Source organism: Rhipicephalus sanguineus, chromosome 1 (assembly GCF_013339695.2).
Source record: "Rhipicephalus sanguineus isolate Rsan-2018 chromosome 1, BIME_Rsan_1.4, whole genome shotgun sequence".
In the NCBI taxonomy this organism is placed as follows: Eukaryota; Metazoa; Arthropoda; class Arachnida; order Ixodida; family Ixodidae; genus Rhipicephalus; species Rhipicephalus sanguineus.
In genome coordinates, this window is record NC_051176.1 from 146547811 (window position 1) to 146567335 (window position 19525).

At 47.3% G+C, this 19525-nt stretch overlaps 1 protein-coding gene across 3 annotated transcripts in view; it reads left to right on the forward strand.

Annotated features, from left to right (window-relative positions):
- Positions 1–19525, forward strand: part of LOC119399743 (neuropathy target esterase sws) — a 210073-nt gene that overhangs the window by 26974 nt on the left and 163574 nt on the right. For all 3 annotated transcript variants that reach the window (XM_049417014.1, XM_049417015.1, XM_049417013.1), the window contains exons 12-14: positions 719–892; positions 15035–15187; positions 17567–17700. In XM_049417014.1, the coding sequence (XP_049272971.1) occupies positions 719–892; positions 15035–15187; positions 17567–17700 (461 nt within the window). The remainder of the gene's footprint in view (positions 1–718; positions 893–15034; positions 15188–17566; positions 17701–19525) is intronic.

The window sequence follows — 19525 nt, forward strand, 5'->3', positions numbered from 1 at the left end:
TCTTTACATTGTCCATTGCTCCCATTGTAAAGGCAAGCCTGAGCAACATGGCATTCGTCAGATACCACTCTAAAGTGGTGCATTGTGTTTTAACCAGAACCTATATACCAGCCTTAATTATCAAGTATTGTATGCCTTGCTGAAATCTTAGTGATGCTATATATACCTGCCTATTTTATTGCATGGCCTTATACACCAAAAATATTAACATTTTTTTAAAAATTGATCAGTACCCATTGAAGACCATCTAGTGCTTTTTGACCTTGTGCTGAAAAACCCCATCATTTATCACCATTGTCATTTTTTTCTCATATTTGCTTTTTTATAATGTGGGATACCAGCGCCACTGTATTTTTTATTTGTGTTTAACCAACTGTTTTTCATCATCAAGATTTATTTCCTTGGTCTTTTGTTCTACCCAGAATACAGTAAAGCCTCGTTGATACATTGCCGTTTTGTACGATTTTCCTGTGCCAACGTTCGTGATACCGTTATAAAGATAAACTGTGTGATGTTTTAGTGAATTAGGATTGTATATTTTCTCGGAGAGCACATTTTTTTCCCGGATTTTTTATCTTTTTTTTAGAAACATATGCACAAGGTTCAACTATAGTAATCTCCTTTGAATATTGATTCTCATTTCTTTGGCGTTATGACCTGTGATTCAGTGCAATTTGGCTATACAGGAATGAGTTTGAAAGATGTCTTTTTTACGCAGTCTTCGTCAAACCGAAAGGTGTCTGGAGCATCTGATGCAGCTGGATCACGCAAGTCAACTCGAAAAACATCCTTTGTTATTGGTGAGGGCTCCCGGACTTCCTCGTCGGCTCAAGAATACAACGATTATGTTGAAGCAGCTGTCCAAGGTTTCACAAGCAGGCTGGACATTGAGGTAACGTGGCTGTCTTTATAACTTGTTTTACATGCTTCTCTGCAGTCCAAAGTGCTCTGCTGTGCAGGGAAATGCAGCTACCATGCAAGTTTTGTTGCTCATGTCCCAGCTTAATGTCTGCTGCTTTGGTTACATTACAAACGTTTCACCACACTGTCATCGGTCAGACGTACTGCCATAAATATTTTAACCGAATCTGAATGCCACCACACTGCCACAGCTCTTGTGCAGCACCAGTTTCTGCAACATGTGCAGCCAGTATTGCAGGCAATTTCAAGGAGGCTGGTGGTTATGAAGGTCGTGTGTGAGCAAAGATTTTGAGTAAAAATCTCAGTGATACAAATCTGACAAGGTAGCAGGAAATATTTGTGTTACCCAAAATTTGTGCCATCAAAACACAGGGGAAATCACGGAAAAGTTAATTTACTTGCAGCTGAAAGAATTTCTAAGTGTTTGCTTCTCTAGGCAAACACTTAGAAGGCTAAAAATAATGATGAAAGGAGTGGGAGCTCATCTAGAATTATCAACTTATGTTTACAGAAGTTCATGATCGTTATCTGCTTTTATTTCTTTCTTGGAAACTGTCACTGATCCCGTTAAACGGGTTGGCAATCGCCGGGCGGATTCCATGGGCGGACGTATCGGCCCCCCGAAATGCACCACGAAAGCGCGGACAATTTAGAGCTAGTCCTTTGGTGCGCCAGCGAACGCCGGTTGTGGTCCAAAGACCGAGTCAGAGCCGAGAGTCGATAACACAAACGAAAACGAAATATATTCTCGGTTAAGGCAATACAAATATCACAAACACATGCACACTCGGCTGGTACCAGTTACAACTTGACAATATAACTCAGATGGTGTTTACACAACGGGAACTAAACAAACAGATCACACGCTACAAATGCAATCGCATGCATTACAACTATTCAATGACAGTTAAAGTCCTGAATATACAATGGCGTATCCAGTCCACAATACTTGGACGGTAATCGAATGCTTGTCTTCAAGGAAACACTCACGCCAACTCCAGCGGTGTCTGTCGCAGCTCAACCGTAGTCGTAACTTGTCACGTCTCACACGGCGTCGTCATTCGATTCTTCCAGATCGACGATCGACTGGCCGCACACCATCATAACCACGTCTTCTTTGGCTAACGGAGCCACACTCAGCATAGCTTCACCATATCCGGGCCGACTGACTCACTCCTGTCTTCACCTCTTTACTGACTGTCTAGTCGTCATCGCACGCTTCTATCCCTTCTTCCCCGGTTTCTAGAAGCGTCGGTAGGGTTCTTCGGCGTGTAGTACAGCCAAGCCTATGGAAAGGGCGAGAGCTTTCTCGTAGGTTCGAATCGCGGCGGCGTCGCGTGGCGATGCGTCATGCTTCTCTTCCAGATGTTTCCAGGCTTTGCCGGGCGTTTGATCGCGTTGTCTGCGTCTGGCTCGAGTGGGTGAGGAGGATGCGGCGCACTGGCGTCTTTCGATGCTTGTTTTTTTCGCCGTTCGCGCTTCTTAAGCGATTGACTCGCGCCGTTTTTTCCGCTGCCATTTGAAAGCGGCCGCGCGCGCACTTTATTAAGCGCTCGTTTGTGACAGAAACACATCACCGTATCGAGAGCTAGCACATGTGTTAATTCTTGCGATAGGCCATCACTGCAAATTGTAAAAGTGCAACTCGAAAGCACAGTTGTCATCCAATAAGCTCTGCATAATTGGAAAACAAGAAAAAGCTTTGCAATATGTTACTATGTTCTTTTCTTTCTTGTTCATATGATACTCATGCTGGACAGTAAGCATTTACAGTTTTATATTGATTCAATGGGAAATAGCTATGGCAGTCGTTACAAGAAAAAGGAAAAGTACTTTGATCTCTACACGTGTGTTGGTGTCAAACTCACATACTATGCAGTGCCTGGCCATATTTGTGAGCATCACCCATCATTTGAAGAGTGCATATAGAGGTGTCACCACTCTCATTGCTGCCTCAATTTCACGCATGTTCATCCCACATGACTGCAACATTTATTGCTTGCCTGCGAGGAATAAAACTGCAATTTTATTTATGTGCTGGACAAAGTGGTTGTTGCATATTAGTGTCATCAATGTTGGTACATGAAACCTTTGAGCAATCTTGCTGATTTTTGTGTGCTGAAAGCCATTGGTACAGAAGCGGTCGCAGTGGCCACGCATCAATAGGGGCAAAACGCAAGAACATCTGTGTATTTGCTTTCACGTGTGATAACAGGGTGCATACAGGCCCTTTAAACCCTTGAAATTGATGTCTTGTCAGACTGTCATCACAGTGCTCAAGGGTATCTTTGTCAAGCACGGTATACCAGATGGTCATCAGTAATAACGGGCCTCAATTTGCCTGCGAAACCTTCCAAGAGTTTGCCAAGGACTACAGGTTCAGGTATGTTACAAGCAGCCCTTACTTTCCCCAGTCCATTGGCAAAGCAGAGTGAATGGTCTGCACGATGAAGGATTTGCTGAGGAAAGCCAAGGACCCATTGCTGGCTGCAAGCTGACATACAGGAGTACACCAGGAGTGTCTGGCAGCACTCCCACTAAACTCCTCATGGGGTTCTCTCTCTGAACCTACCGACCATCTCCTGCAGCTAAGCTAGCTCCTGACTGGCCATAAGTCAGACTTCAAGAACAGGGACAGTATGCAAAGGCAACACCAGGCACTGGATTTCAGCAGATGCCACGCCATTCACGACTTTCACGCTCTTTACAAAGGGGAAGAAGTATGGGTCTGCAACACCAGGACATGGGCCACTGTCCTCACTCCAGCCCAGAGGCAACATTCCTACTTGGTGCAGACGCCCATGGGAGTCCTTGTGAGAAATTGCAGACACCTAACTCCATGCACCAGTCAACAGACACCACCCAAACGCAACAGTGTCACCAGCACTTCTGCAGCACTTGCTGTACAATCACACTATGATACAGTTAAACCTGCCTATAACGAACCTCCGTACAACGAATTCTTCGATATTACGAAGTTTTTCTATCCCCCGCCGTTACTCCATAGAAGCGCATGTATTTGTGACCTCTATGTAACAAAGTGGCAGCGGGGAGAAATAACAAATTTTCGCAGGCGCCTAGGAATTTTGCCCCGATTTTTGTCATTTTGGCACGAGCAGGAGCCGCACGCATCTTCTGCGGCTGCCCTGCTGCCGACAAAGTGTGAAGCGGCGGCACATGCGTGCACGAAGCCCAAGTGACTGCAAGGTGAGAGCTTGTTGGTGCGTGCGGATGTGCACGAGGTGTGCTGGCAGGCCTGCGCCTCTCGATCCGGCGTTCTTGCCGCAGCAGGCGCACTCTTCCACGCGTATCCAAAATTGCCCTGCCCTCCCCCCACTCCCTTCAAACCTCATCCAGCCACTTGCGGGTGCCGCCACGCTAACTGCGCCGGCTTTCTTAAAAAGATGGAAACGGCTCTTGCATTGGCAGCGCCACTCTTCGGTTGTTGCGAAAGTCTTTGAACTGCACTTCGTTAACATGACGCCAGGTGACGCCACTAAAAAGAAGAAAAAAAAGAAAATCCCTGCTCTGTGTCGTTACGCCTTGTGTTCGCACCGTATATGTGGGGCCACGCCGCCTATGGGGAGTGCTTTACCGAATATTCCGTGGTATCTGTGTCGTTTGCTCCCCTGATGTCGTGCAGCTTTTTAATATTTTTTTGATGCGGACAACTGGATCGTCGCTACCGACGAGGTATCAGATTAGGCGCTGGTGAAAACTGTCCGAGACCACGGTGACGACAACGATGGATCTTCGGAGGTCGACTCGTCATGTGCTTTGCCATCTTGCGCCTCACTGCGGGTTCGCTAGATCGTGGCCTCCGCGATTAGCTCCAGTAACGCGACGGCGCGTTGCCTGAGCCTATCTTGGAGCCCATGGCTAGATGCTGACGGGGTAGTGCCGTATTGATGTCCTACGAATGTTCAGTATTGCCATCTCTTACAAACAAGCAATAGAGCAAAATAGCACAGTTTTTTGGTGCTAAATAAATCTTTTGGGTGAGCTCTGCCTTCAGTTCCGCTTTTGTTTAATTTGTGCGTTTCTTTTTCGAATTTTCGAACTGCATACAATGAAAACCTGTTTTTTCGCGAATTTTTCAGTTTCGTTATGTTCAGGTTTAACTGTAGCAACAGTGGCTCGTCAGTTACATGCATGCCCCCTGGGCCATCACCAGGACGGTTCACCTGTTCTGGATGGTGTGTTGAAACACCTCGCTGACTGGACTTGTGAAAGGCTGTGTATTTCTTGTTTTCTTCACTAGCAAAAGGAGGGATGTAGAGGGCACTATTCACGTGGGATTTGTGGCGGTATTGTTGCACCCTCTAAATGGGTATATACTATCTGGCGGTGATTGAATAAGCTTGACTGACCGAGCTGGGCCTGACCTAGTTGGCCTAACTGAGCTGGGGTTGTGTTTTCTGCTAGCTAGCTCCGAGTCTCTCAGAGTCTCTCTGGGTGGCTTGACCACGCCTCAAGAACACCCCCCAACCTCTACATAGTAATCCCTCATGCAGTGTGTTTTAAAGATAATCAGATTCACTGCAGTGGTGGATCAGCATGGACCCGGCAAACTCCCAATTTCAGAGACAGTGATAGAATAGTGATAGAATTTCGTACTTATGTTCTGCACTCCTGTTCATCTGTTTTGTTGCAAAGCTGCCTTCCTTGCATTACTGTGAAGCAATACTGTGAAGAAATTTGTGCACCGAAACTTGCGTATAACCTGAACCCTGACTTTAGCTCTGAATTTTCTGTATATTTTGTGTGGGCTATATGCTGGAAAAATATGGTGTCTTTAAAGTGTCTTCGAAATGCTGCTATTGTAAGGAAGTTCTACATGGTGTGCTGCTCTGCACCTTTGAAAAAGCTTTCACAGTGCCTTCATCTTTAAATACCTTTAAATTTTTTAACCATGAAACTTGCACAAACCCTGTGGCAGTATTGAATCGATGGAACTCGAAATAATGATGCAGCCCACAAGGCCAGCCCACTTGACAAGGCAACCAATGAGAGATTGCACAACCAGGTGACGAAGCCAGTTGCATGGCGACCTGGCAAATACAGCATTCAGCATCCCACAGTACCAGACACTTCACTGAATCTTCTGCTGCAGGGGTCACAGCTTGTGTGTTCTTATGATCTGCAGCAGCATGGCAGTGCATTGGGAAGAGCTGACATGTGTATTGCATGTACTATATTTCAGCTGGCGAATATTGCAAATTCACATCACACCGAAATTCGTACAGTTGACACCAGTATCATCGGGATTTTACTTTGCTTGTATCCTCAAGTGTTTCAATCATTTGTTCATTCTAGGAAACATCTGACCTTATTTACTTTTACTATAATATGTACATATTTTATACTACAGTGCGTCTACTCTGAAAAATTACTGTGTGGTTTCAACATGTGGTTAGCTAATCATGTTTTTTTCATGTTACAGCTGAGAGCCTGTTGGCCCATAAACATAGCTTTTCTTTTACGAACTTGTGAAGCATCTAATACAGTTGAACCTGTATACATGCTTGAGGTATGCTGATTCAATTTCTGTATCAGCATGACAAATGTTGCATTGGCACACTTTACACTGAAAGGATGTCAGAATCAAACTTGCCACAGATGCAAATTTAGGGAGAAAGTACATGAAATGTATGCAAATACAGTTGTTAAAGTGTAATGTAAACTTTGCAATGGCTGCTTGTTAGTCTCAGTAATCGGGAGTCTGAGATAACTGATTGGCCCAAAAATTTTATTGCTGTATTTTTAATGTTACGCATTACTCAAGTAGCCAAAAAAAAAAAAAAAGAAAGCATGTCAACATGATTTGGCACACACATGCACTTGAGTGTGACTTGAAAGGCCATTCAGTTTTTTTAGTTTGTTGCGATGAGCGTTTCATGTCGCTATATGGGGAGTGGAGTTGGTGCTGTTTGAAGCCGCTTGCAAAAGCTGCTACAGCATACATTGAAGTGTCCTGAAGTCATGTGTTACTATTAATCATGTAAAGGAACAAATGCTGGACATAGATACACAAAAATTATATATGCAGCCTTGACAACTTGGCAGCTTGGCAAGCCTCATCAGATCATTTTGGCACGTCAGTGACTACTACATCAACCTGGCATTGCTACATTTAGTTTTGAGGGCACACCAGCTAAAAATCATGACTAACTTTTTTTTCTTTGTGCTCACCTTGGTGGCTTAATTAGTGTGTGGTCATTCAGGCAAAGTCTGGCTTATCGAACAGTGCACTGTAAGGAGTGTGAAGTTTTGGTTGCCCTTATGAATTGCATTAGGGGTTTGAGTCAGTGGTGCTGTGTAGCTACTCATGTATAATTGAATATGTTCGAGTTATTGGTTTCGGAATAATTGGTTGACGACTGTATGTGTAAACTTTTAAGGCCTGTGATGCAAAATGTGATAAATATTGAATGCGCTTACCGATGTCCTCAGTAGACATACTAGTGGATGCACATTTTAGCCTTGTTGTGCAGTCCCTGTCGTATTACCTATGCCTATGTATGTAGTATTTGAATACCCCATATGCATTGCATCATCAAGAATATAGTTAAGTAGCCATTCATTACTTTATAATTTTTTTGCTCTGCTAATGAGTTCGTCCTGATCCGCCACAGTGGTCCAGTGGTTATGGTGCTCGACTGCTGACACGAAGGTCGTGGGATCGAATCTCGGACACGGTGGCCACATTTTTTATGGAGGCTAGAATGCTTGAGGCCTGTGTACTTATCTTTAGGTGCATGTTAAAGAAACCCTGATGGTCGAAATTTCTGGAGCCCACCACTACGGCGTCTCTCATAATCATATTGTGGTTTCAGGGTGTAAAACCCCAAGAATTATTATTATTGCTGAGCTCCTTAGCTTGATAATTATTCCCAGTGACTGCTCAGTCGGGATAAATATCTCAAAAGGTACCATGGCGCTAGCAGACAGGGACGAGGAAGACAAAACGGGACAAGCACTATCCCGTAGCCCTTGTCCCGTTTTGTCTTCCTCGTCCCTGTCTGCTAGCGCTATATGGTACCTTTTGATGCATTTAACCAACTAGCCCAATAATAATAATAATATCTGGGGTTTAACGTCCCAAAACCACGATATAATTATGAGAGACGTTGTAGTGGAGGGCTCCGAAAATTTCGACTACCAGGGGTTCTTTAACGTGCACCTAAATCTAAGTACATGGGCCTCAAACATTTTCGCCTTCACTCCGCCGCGGCCAGGACTCGATCCCGCGACCTTCGGGTCAGCAGTCGAGCGCCATAACCAATAAACCACCGTGGCGGGACAACCAACTAGCCCAAAAAGCCATATTGGGATAATATGTTCATGCTTCAAAGGGCTAACTTCATATTGCCACGTGAGTTTCTTTATCACTTTTGCTGTACTCGGTTTTTGGCCACAAAGACTGTCAGCAACGCTCAGCGCGAACCGCGCCTCGTTGTTCGAGAACCTTCGCGATCATTGTAGATTGTTTTGTTAAGATTGCGTGCAAGACGCGCACACTCGAGCTTATTCTAGAATTTGCACGACAGCCAGCGATAACACTGGAATATTCGACGGCACATGTTTAAATGCCGACGCGCTTCACCGCTTGTCAGTTGATCGACGGACGACGCCCTGTTCGCCGCTATCTTTGTGCAGCGTGCATTGCTGTAGTTCGTTTTCATTTTCCGGCCACAAGTTCGGCCAAATAAACAGTTTCATCCTACAAACGCCGACTGCTGTGTTCGTCGACATCACGACCACGTGACATCTGGTGGAGGTGCTGCTTCATGATCTGGACGCCACCGCGGAGCGCTGACCCAAGCCCAAGCCGCGAAGAAGACGACTCTAAGGACAACCCGGATCCTCGAACCAGCCGCCGGCAGAAGGGACTACAACCAGAGTATGGACTCTTTCCCGAAAACGCCAGGCAGCCGAAGACCGTCACATCGACCGCCGAGACGATGACAGACCCCCTGCCACCTACAATGGTCGTGATGCAGCCACCCAGGGAGCCGCCGACGTTCCATGGTTCGCCATGTGAAGACCCCGAGACCTGGCTCGAGACCTTCGAAAGGGTCTCAACATTTAATAACTGGAACTGCGAGGACAAGCTGCGCCACGTATACTTCTACCTAGAAGACGCCGCGAGGACGTGGTTCGAGAACCGAGAATCCGCCTTACAAACGTGGGATCTCTTTCGTACGACGTTCCTAAGCACGTTCACGAGCGTGGTCTGCAAGGAACGGGCCGCGGCTATGCTGGAGACCCGTGTGCAGCTGCCCAACGAAAATATTGCCATCTACACGGAAGAGATGAATCGCCTGTTTCGACACGCCGACCCAAGTATGCCCGAAGAGAAGAAAGTGAGGTTCCTCATGCGGGGTGTCAAACAGGAACTCTTCGCTGGATTGATAAGGAACCCGCCGAAGACGGTCACTGAATTTGCATCGGAGGCTTCCACGATCGAGAAAACGCTTGAGATGCGAACACGGCAATACAACTGCAGCTTCTCGGCTGCAAGCTACGCCGACGTTCAAGCCCTAGGACCCACCGACCTTCGTGAGACGATTCGAGCAATCATGCAAGAAGAGTTGCGAAAAATTCTACCTTCGTCGCAACCTCAAGTAGAGTCCATCGCCGACGTCGTGCGCCAGGAGATCCAGGATTCACTCGGCGCGCCTCAGCTAGCAGAGCCGCAGCCGCAAGCTATGAGCTATACTGCTGCAGCCCGCCGTCATGCTCCTCCTCCACGCCCCTGCCAAGACGCCATACCGCCGCAGTACCGTTGCCAGACGCCGCCGCCGCCACCGACGCCCTACCGACCACCTGTCGGCCAGCGCAACACCCCAAGGAAGACCGATGTCTGGCGTGCCCCCGACAACCGCCCGCTCTGCTACCACTGCGGAGAGGCCGGCCACACATACCGCCGCTGCCAGTACCGACAGATGGGACTACGCGGATTCGCCATCAACGCGCCACGCCCGCAGCAAGGCGAACGGCCGCGCGACATTGACGACTACCTCACCGGAACACAGTGGCAAGAACGACGACCTTCCCGCTCTCCGTCGCCCGGCCGCTACATGTCACCACACCGCCGGCCGTACAATGGCCCAAACCGGGGCCGGTCGCCTAGCCCGTATCCGGAAAACTAAGGGCAGCAACCGATGGAGGTGCGGTTGCTGTACGACGAACTACCGAAGATCCTCCGCCGCCGACGACGCCGCCGTGACGAAACCTTCAGAACACGACGCGAACCAGACAGACCCCTGATGACGAAATCTCGTGGACTGAAGAAGACCCGACGACGCAAAATGAAAGCAGCGGAACACACTGACGCAGCCGTGACCCCACGCCACGACCTAACTGCAACGCGAGACGACGGACTAGTGACCTCGACGTTCTGATCGACGGCCACAACGTCACCGCTCTCGTCGATACTGGAGCCGACTATTGCATCATCAATGGGCCCTTCGCAGCAAAGTTGAAGAAAGTTAGCACTGCTTGGGAAGGCCCCGAGATCCGGACTGCTGGAGGCCATCTGATAACGCCGATTGGTGTCTGCACGGCGAGAGTCACCATCAATAACCGGACTTATCCTGCGAGCTTTGTAATCCTACAAAACTGCTCCAGGGATGTGATACTTGGAACGGACTTCCTAAGTGACCACGGCGCCGTCATCGACCTGAGGTCTGATTCGATAACACTAACCTCAGACAAAGCGCTCCCGCCCCACGCGACGGCAGGGAAGCATGCATTGAATGTGATAGAAGAGCAGGTGACCGTTCCGCCTCGCTCCAGCGTCATAATTCCCGTCAGCACCGAAAAAGCTGAAGACATCGAAGGTGTCATCGAGAGCGATCAGCGTTTGCTACTAGACCTTGACATTTGCGTTGCAAGGGGCATTGCTTGGTTGCACGAAGGAAAAGGAAGCGTGATGCTAACAAACTTCAGCCAAGAATACAGACACCTGAGCAGGGGCACGACGATTGCATACATCGAAGAAATCTTGGCCGTCAGCGATGCATTTGCTTTTTTGGATTACGACGAAGCTACGACGACTACCCCAACAGCTGAGCCACCCTTCGACGTAAACCCAAATCTTCCCGCTCGCCAACAGCAACAGCTTCGATGCCTTCTGCAGAAAAACAAGGACTGTTTTTCGTCGTCATCGCGGGTCCGACAACGCCCCTTGCGAAGCACCACATTATAACAGAAGAAAATGCTCGACCACTCCGTCAGAGTCCCTACCGGGTTTCGACGCGAGAACGGGAGGCCGTGAAGAAACAGGTCGACGAAATGCTACGCGACGACATCATCCAGCCGTCGAAGAGTCCGTGGGCATCCCCCGTGGTGCTAGTGAAGAAGAAGGATAGGACTCTCCGTTTTTGCGTCGAATATCGTCGCCTGAACAAAGTCACGAAGAAGGACGTGTATCCCCTTCCCCGGATAGACGACACCCTGGATCGATTACACAACGCAAAGTACTTTTCGTCGATGGACCTCAAGACTGGTTACTGGCAAATAGAAGTCGACGAGAGAGACCGAGAAAAGACTGCCTTTATAACGCCAGACGGCCTGTTTGAGTTCAAGGTCATGCCTTTTGGTCTTTGCTCGGCACCTGCGACATTTCAACGGATTATGGATACAGTACTGGCCGGCTTGAAGTGGCAGACATGCCTCGTGTACTTGGACGACGTCGTTGTTTTCCTCAAACTTCGACGAACATGTTCGGCGCCTTGAAGCTGTACTTCAAGCAATCAAGACCTCCGGACTCACTTTGAAGCCTGAAAAGTGCCGCTTCGCGTACGAGAAGCTCTTGTTCTTGGGTCATGTGATCAGCAAGGATAGTGTTCGCCCGGACCCGCGGAAAACAGCTGCCATCGCTGACTTCCCGACACCCACCGACAAGAAGGCCCTACGCCGTTTTCTCGGCTTGTGCGCCTATTACAGACGTTTCGTCAAGGAATTTTCACGGATCGCCGAGCCACTGACGCAACTCACGAAGGCCGACGTCGAATTCAGGTGGTAAACGTCGCAAGTTCAGGCATTTCAAGAATTGAAACGACGCCTGCAGACGCCTCCGATACTTGCGCATTTCGACGAGCGCGCCGATACGGAAATCCACACCGATGCAAGCAGTGTAGGACTCGGCGCCGTCCTTGTGCAGAAGACCGACGGATTCGAAAGGGTCATCAGTTATGCTAGCCGGTCGCTATCAAAGGCAGAAATCAACTATTCCACAACAGAAAAGGAGTGTCTGGCCATCATCTGGGCTACATCAAAGTTTCGCACCTACATCTACGGCCGGCCCTTCAAAGTTGTGAGCGACCACCACGCCTTGTGTTGGCTAGCCAACTTGAAGGACCCTTCAGGTTGCCTCGCACGGTGGAGCCTAAGGCTTCAAGAATTCGACATTACAGTCGTTTACAAGTCCAGAAGAAAACACTCCGACGCCGACTGCTTGTCTCGTGCCCCCGTCGACGCACCGCCTCAGGACGACCACGATGATGACTGCTTCTTGGGAACCATAAGTGCCGACGACTTCGCTGAACGACAGCAAGCCGACCCGGAACTCAGGGGCCTTGTGGAATACCTCAAGGGCAGGACCACCGTTGTTCCAAAAGTATTCAGGCGGGGATTGGCGTCATTTCTCTTGAAAAACGACGTCCTCGTAAAGAACTTCTCTCCGGCCCGGGCCGACCACCTCATCGTTGTACCTTCGGCACTGCGACCAGAGGTTCTGCAGGCCCTGCACGACGACCCGACGGTGGGCCACCTCGGCTTTTCCCGCACGCTCGCGAGGATACAGGAAAAATACTACTGGCCACGCCTTCCTGCCGACGTCGCCCACTACGTTAAGACTTGCCGAGATTGCCAGCAACGGAAGACACCGCCGACTAGGCCAGCGGGGCTTCTGCAGCCAATCGAACCACCTCACCGGCCGTTCCAGCAAATTGGGATGGACCTACTGGGGCCGTTCCCGACGTCGACTTCCGGCAACAAGTGGATCGTCGTAGCAACTGACTACCTCACCCGTTACGCCGAGACAAAGGCCTTGCCCAAAGGCAGTGCCGCCGAGGTAGGCAAGTTCTTCGTGGAGCACATCGTCTTGCGTCATGGCGCCCCAGAGGTCCTCATAACAGACAGAGGTACCGCCTTTACGGCGGACCTAACTCAGGCGATCTTCAAATACAGCGAGACGAGCCACCGCCGCACCACCGCCTACCACCCACAGACCAATGGCCTCACCGAGCGTCTAAATAAGACCATCGCCGACATGCTGGCCACGTACGTCGACGTTGAGCACAAGACGTGGGACGCCATCCTTCCGTACGTGACCTTCGCTTACAACACGGCTGTCCAAGAAACGATGCAGATGACGCCGTACAAGTTGGTCTACGGAAGAAGCCTGGCGACGACGCTCGACGCCATGCTACCCAACGTCACCGACGAAGAAAATCTCGACGCCGCCGCTTACTTACAGCGCGCCGAAGAAGCACGACAGCTCGCTCGCCTACGGATCAAGAACCAGCAGACGACTGACAGCCGCCGCTACAACCTTCGACGACGCCACATGGAATACCAACCTGGTGACCGTGTATGGGTATGGACGCCAATACGCCGACGGGGACTCCGTGAGAAGCTTCTTCGACGATACTTCGGACCGTACAGGGTACTTCGACGCCTCGGCGCACTCGACTACGAGGTTGTCCCTGATGGCATTACGAACTCTCAGCGGCGCCGTGCACGACCTGAAGTCGTCCATGTCGTGCGCCTCAAACCATATTACGCACGTTAGCGAATCTGAGGACTGTCATTTTGCTTTATTATTGTGCTTTCTTTCTTGTGCTTATTGTTTATTGTACTTTGTTGCTTTATTCTTATTATTTATTGTTGCATGCATTGGCCTGTTCTGTTTTAAGCATCGGGACGATGCTTTTTTCAGAGGGGGGCATTGCCACGTGCGTTTCTTTATCACTTTTGCTGTATTCGGTTTTCGGCCACAAAGACTGTCAGCAACGCTCAGCGCGAACCGCGCCTCGTTGTTCGAGAACCTTCGCGATCATTGTAGATTGTTTTGTTAAGATTGCGCGCAAGACGCGCACACTCGAGCTTATTCTAGAATTTGCACGACAGCCAGCGATAACGCTGGAATATTCGACGGCACATGTTTAAATGCCGACGCGCTTCACTGCTTGTCAGTTGATCGACGGACGACGCCCTGTTCGCCGCTATCATTGTACAGCGTGCATTGCTGTAGTTCCAGTTCTCATTTTCCGGCCACAAGTTCGGCCAAATAAACAGTTTCATCCTACAAACGCCGACTGCTGTGTTCGTCGACGTCACGACCACGTGACAATATTGTAAACTCTTGTTTCCTTGCCAGTCATGAAAGGGTAGTTTCCTCTCCCCTTTTTTTGTGTGTTTATCACATTCAATTAATGCAAATACCTATAGGCTTTTATAAGGGTAAAAATAAACAATACTGGTTTACGCATTTACCTCTACTTGGTGGCTCAGATTCTCAAGAACTCCTGGGCCTTCCACTATGGTGTGCCTCATAATCATATTGTGGTTTTGACACATAAAATTCCAGCAGTTATTATCAGATTCTCAAGTATTTGTGTCAAGCCATCTCCAACTATGCCTAACAGGGCAATATTATCTACAAGCTACAGGCACAGCCAAGGACGGTACTTGGCAAGCTTCAGACATATGGTGTGTTGCTATGAATTGAATGAGCATTGGGTACATTTATGCTTTAACAAGAATCAATCTGGGGATAAACTAATAGGATAAGTAATAATATAATAAATGTCTTCCAGACATAGCAGCAGTTTAGGAATGTAAAGTACATAGTGCACAAAAAAAAAAAACTGGGACGAAGGGAGAGGGTCGCATATGATGCTTTAAGTACTAAAAAATGCACTAAATTTTATCAGCTGCCACATTTGTTAAGAATGCATGTTTTATTTAATGAGGGTCTTATACATTCACAGATACAAGTTAGTGTATCGCCGAGAGCAGTGAAAAGGCCATTCTGTGTGTGCTTATGGTGATGCTCAAAATGATGCTGATCTCTATATTTGTCTTCACTTTCATGTTGCAGGATGAGGACATGATTCGAAACATGGTGACGGTAAAAGAGTTTCAGCCAGGAGAATGCTTGAGCAAGGAGGATTCGGGCGAGCCAGCATCTCTATTCTTCATTCTTTCAGGATATGTGGCTGTCTCCCAAAAGACATCTGCCAAGGACACTGATGTGCGTAGTTAGTGGCTCAATGAGCCTTCTTCCTGTTCCTTGTGTATATAAGTACAGTTACTAGCCGCCACGGTGGTCTTGTGATTATGGTGCTCGACTACTGACCCGGAGGTTGCAGGATTGAATCTCGGCCGCGGTGGTCGCATTTTCGATGGAGGCTAAAATGCTTGAGGCCCGTGTACTTAGATTTAGGTGCACGTTCAAGAACTCCAGGTGGTCAAAATTTCGGGAGCCCTCCACTACAGCGGCCTTCATAATCATATTGTGGTTTTGGGATGTAAAACCCCAAGAATTATTGTTATAAGTACAATTACTCTATTTACTTGCACAAGGAACACAATTTTAAGCAACTTCTGTGAAGGGGGAGTTCTTTAGTGCATTGGGTAAAGCAAAGATTAAAAATTAGGCCGTTAATGATTTTTAAAACATTATAACTGAGCTCTGCAATAAATATTCACTATCACTACAGTTAAACCTGTAGTTAACACTTAAGAAAAGGGAGAGTGGAAAACATACTATCCAGGAAAATATACAATCTGAAGTTATCAAAAACTATAGTCAAGGGCCATATTTTTAGGCATTGCTTGATAATTCGGATGTCTATGTAGCATTACCATGTGTCCCACATTGAGCCAACATCTAAGGATGACTGAAATTTCAGACGGTGGAACTGTTCGGCATCCAACCTTTTTAGACTTTCTGCCTGGTTTCCAGATCCAAAACGGCATAACTTAAGGCACCACTGCCATCATGTTGATTATCTTGCAGCCTTGAATGAGCTCGTGTATGCCGATTCGTTTACAGCTGTAGCGGTTCCGAAAATTCAGCTTCAGTGTAATGTAAAGGTGTAACCCAGTTACTGTGACTGCTATGCCATTGCTAATGCAAGGAAGCGTTCCAAGAATTGGAAGGGGTGCCTGTCACGGGACAGTGCGTGTGTTACTTAATTATACAGCCACTCACCTGTCATACCCTGTCATTAAAACCTCATTAATGTTTGCCTGTTTTAAAGGGGCAAGTTGTTAAACTGTAGTTCTGACGAACTCTCGACCCAGTCTCTTTAGAGTCTGCGTATTCACTAAGTGCGTGCAACTAAAGACAAAAGCTGTTTTTCTCACGTTAATAAATTGCCCTTTCATGATGTCTGATGCATCACTCTTGCTTTGAGAAGATGCTTGGTAAGCAAGAAAACTTGCTAACGAAAAATACAGATGGCAACACAACCTGGAGGTTCCAGCGCCAACTCGCACTGACATCAGAAATTTAGACATTCCCATTTTAACTGCAACAGAGGTTTGAGACACTTAGATGCAATAGACACACTGACAAAAGCTTGTATTAGCAAAGAATTGCGTTTTTTTCTCAGTTCTTCTTTAAAAAAAAAGTTTATTTTTATCGTATACAAATGAAATTTCCAGGCAACATATACTTTAGCTTGCTAAAAGCAGATATGCAATTAATTCTTTCTTATCTGAAGTAGTTTTTGAGATAATAATATATTATGAAAAATTGGTTTGCCCGTTTCTGCAATTTTATCATTGAATATCCTAGAAAATTGTACATGGGCATATTCTAGAACAATCAGAGATCACAACTAGACCATCACTGTAATTTTAGCTCTATTCGTAGAAAAATTATTGTCATGTGTAATGTGGTGGTTGGAAACCCAGAACTTTTAGTTGTATCGCCAAATAAAATTTTTTTCATATAAGATATTATAATTTGTTAGTTTTATTGTATGTAGGTACTCGTAAGCTTTCAATCGCAACAGTAATAATTGAAATCTGACTTCTAGATGAAAAGGTAATGTGGGCACAAGCACAAAAGATAGGAAAGCAGTGCCTCTTTTTCTGGGGGCGTTAGCGAGCGAAAGCGGTCATGAAGCTGACTTCAGAGCATAATGACAAAAATAAGTACTCATCAGAATGCGATATTGTTGCAGGAATACATTCTCTTCGACGTCTAGATTGCGAAAAAAAATTGTTTCAGAAAGTCTATCTTTTGGCGATATTTTCGTCCAGAAGACCAGTGTCTCCCCTTTTGGCTCTTTTAGATGAAAAAGCAAAGCTTCTCATTAGAGCAGGTACTGTCAACATAAATTCTAACTTGAGCAGTTCTGAAACTGCTCCAATGTACTGTTATCTGTGAGGTTCACCTCAACATATAGTAAGGTTTAATTCAGACTCGAAAATGTATGCTAGGGACTTGTTTATTTATTTATGCTTAGAAAACTGGTGACAGAGTAATTCAGTATTCCACTTGCATGTATTTGCGTATAGCAGTCATTCTTATAACTTATTTTCTTTTCATCTTTCAAGTTATGCTGATGAAACGTAGTGGTTTAACAGAGACCTAAGAAAAGAGTCCCGCACTTTACAGGACATGCTGTACATTGCTCATGTGGGTGACATCACTGGCGCCCTGGAGGTGCTGACAGGCGAGTCACCCATCTTCAGCCGCAAAGCGAAGGTGGCATCACGTGTGGCCTTCTTGACATCCACCCAGTGCTATGAGTGAGTGAAGCTACACAATCTACATGGCATAGTGTTAAGTAGGTGTATCTGTTCCTAAGATTAGTTTAAAGGGTGTTTGCTAGAACTTCTGTTATGGTGAACTTGTACAGACATTGAACATTCGTTCATCTTACTGGATGTTCATGCTAAAGAAAAAAATAAGTTGAGCTGTATTAGTAACTTTCTACATAGCCAAAAAAAAGCTACTCTTACTTGGCGAGCCAGAATAAAGGCAGAGACCAAACACGAGTGGTGATCATTTTCTCAAGTTTTCACACCAGTTTGCCATAGCATCAAATATCTTGATGGCATGTACTTGTGCATAGTTAATAATTTGTCGGTAAAAATAGACTAAATTGTAATATGAAGAAATCAGATAATGAACTTAAAAAATTTCGAGAACAGTTTTGTGCCTTAACAGCCTGAACATGAAAAAATGCATTTACATATGCGAAGTCAAACTTACGCACTGATGCTGGAGTTTCAGTAAGAAATAAAAAAAGCAACAGGAGTATGATCATCATTTTCTCTTTAAATACTGCAAAATTCATTGGTGCAAAGTTTTTAAAAATAGTGGTATACAGTGTAGTGTGCACGTATCTCACAGGAGTACGGCCACTAGCATGGGTTCGGACTTAGCGAGCCACAGGGCCGCACTTGCCGTTGCCTCGCGTGAACTAGCGCGCCGCTGTACATGTGCGTTCGAGTGCAACAAAGGCGCCGAGTGCAGCGCGACAAGTACACAGTGTTGCTCTCGAGATCTGCAACACTTTATTGCCTGCGGCAACACCACAAACGCAGTACAGCGCCCGCTCCCAAAGGCGGCGGGAGAAGCAAAACAGGCTTAACCACGCCACAGGCGAAAATACAACACAAAGGGTGCCGCTAGCATGTCTCCGCGGGCAAACGGGCTCATGGCGACACGCCACTGAGGGAAACGGTCCCTCGTGAGTACGCTGCGTACTCTCACGATCAGCTACCACAGGGCCCGATCGCTCGAGCAAGCGCAAACTCCGCTCGCGTTGGCTTCGATAGGTACGGTTTCGGCATAGTATGACCACTCGCGAACACACCGCACCGCTCTTCGGCGTAGTGTTCGGAAAGGGCAACGAAAGGTAAGTGTCTGCCGCGGGTGCAAGGCACCGTTAGCGAACTCCGTCCGAGCGAGCCCCAAGAACAAAGGAGCCGACGGACGGGAATGAAAAGACGTGCTTACCCTTTGCTGACTCGAGCGCGGCGCCACAGTCGAAAACCGGCGCCGGGGTGAGGGAGGTTAATGTCACCCCCACTCGCCCAGCACCGTAGGACCGCGGAGGAGGGGAGATCATGATCGGACATGTGGACGGCAGAATTAAGCGAAAAACCCGTGGCAAGCCTCAATCCCCACAACAGTTAAACCTGGATATAACAAAATTGACGAGTTCCCGAAAAAACTCAGTTTCGCTGAAGGGCGAAGCAATGAATGCAATACTAACAAATTGTATGGTTAAACGAAGTAAGGTCTTCGACTTTGGGACTTCCTTTTGTATACTAAACACATGTAACATTCTTGTATTCGTATCAATAAAAAATCTGAATCTGCAAGGCTAGCAGCTAACTCTTTTGGATCCGATCTCGCGTAACTGAACAAAATGCTGGTTTAAAGGAATATGGCCGCTCCAGGAACCGAAGCGTTTTCGTGCTCTTAGTTCTCTAAAAGTGAAGTAAGCGTTGAGAGCACAGCAAATTCACGAGCAGTCTCCTGATGCCTCGAGATAGCGCGCGCGCAAGCGACTGCGCTCTTCGAACGATGCGGCCCCCCCCCCCCCGCTCCCCTGGCGTCCCT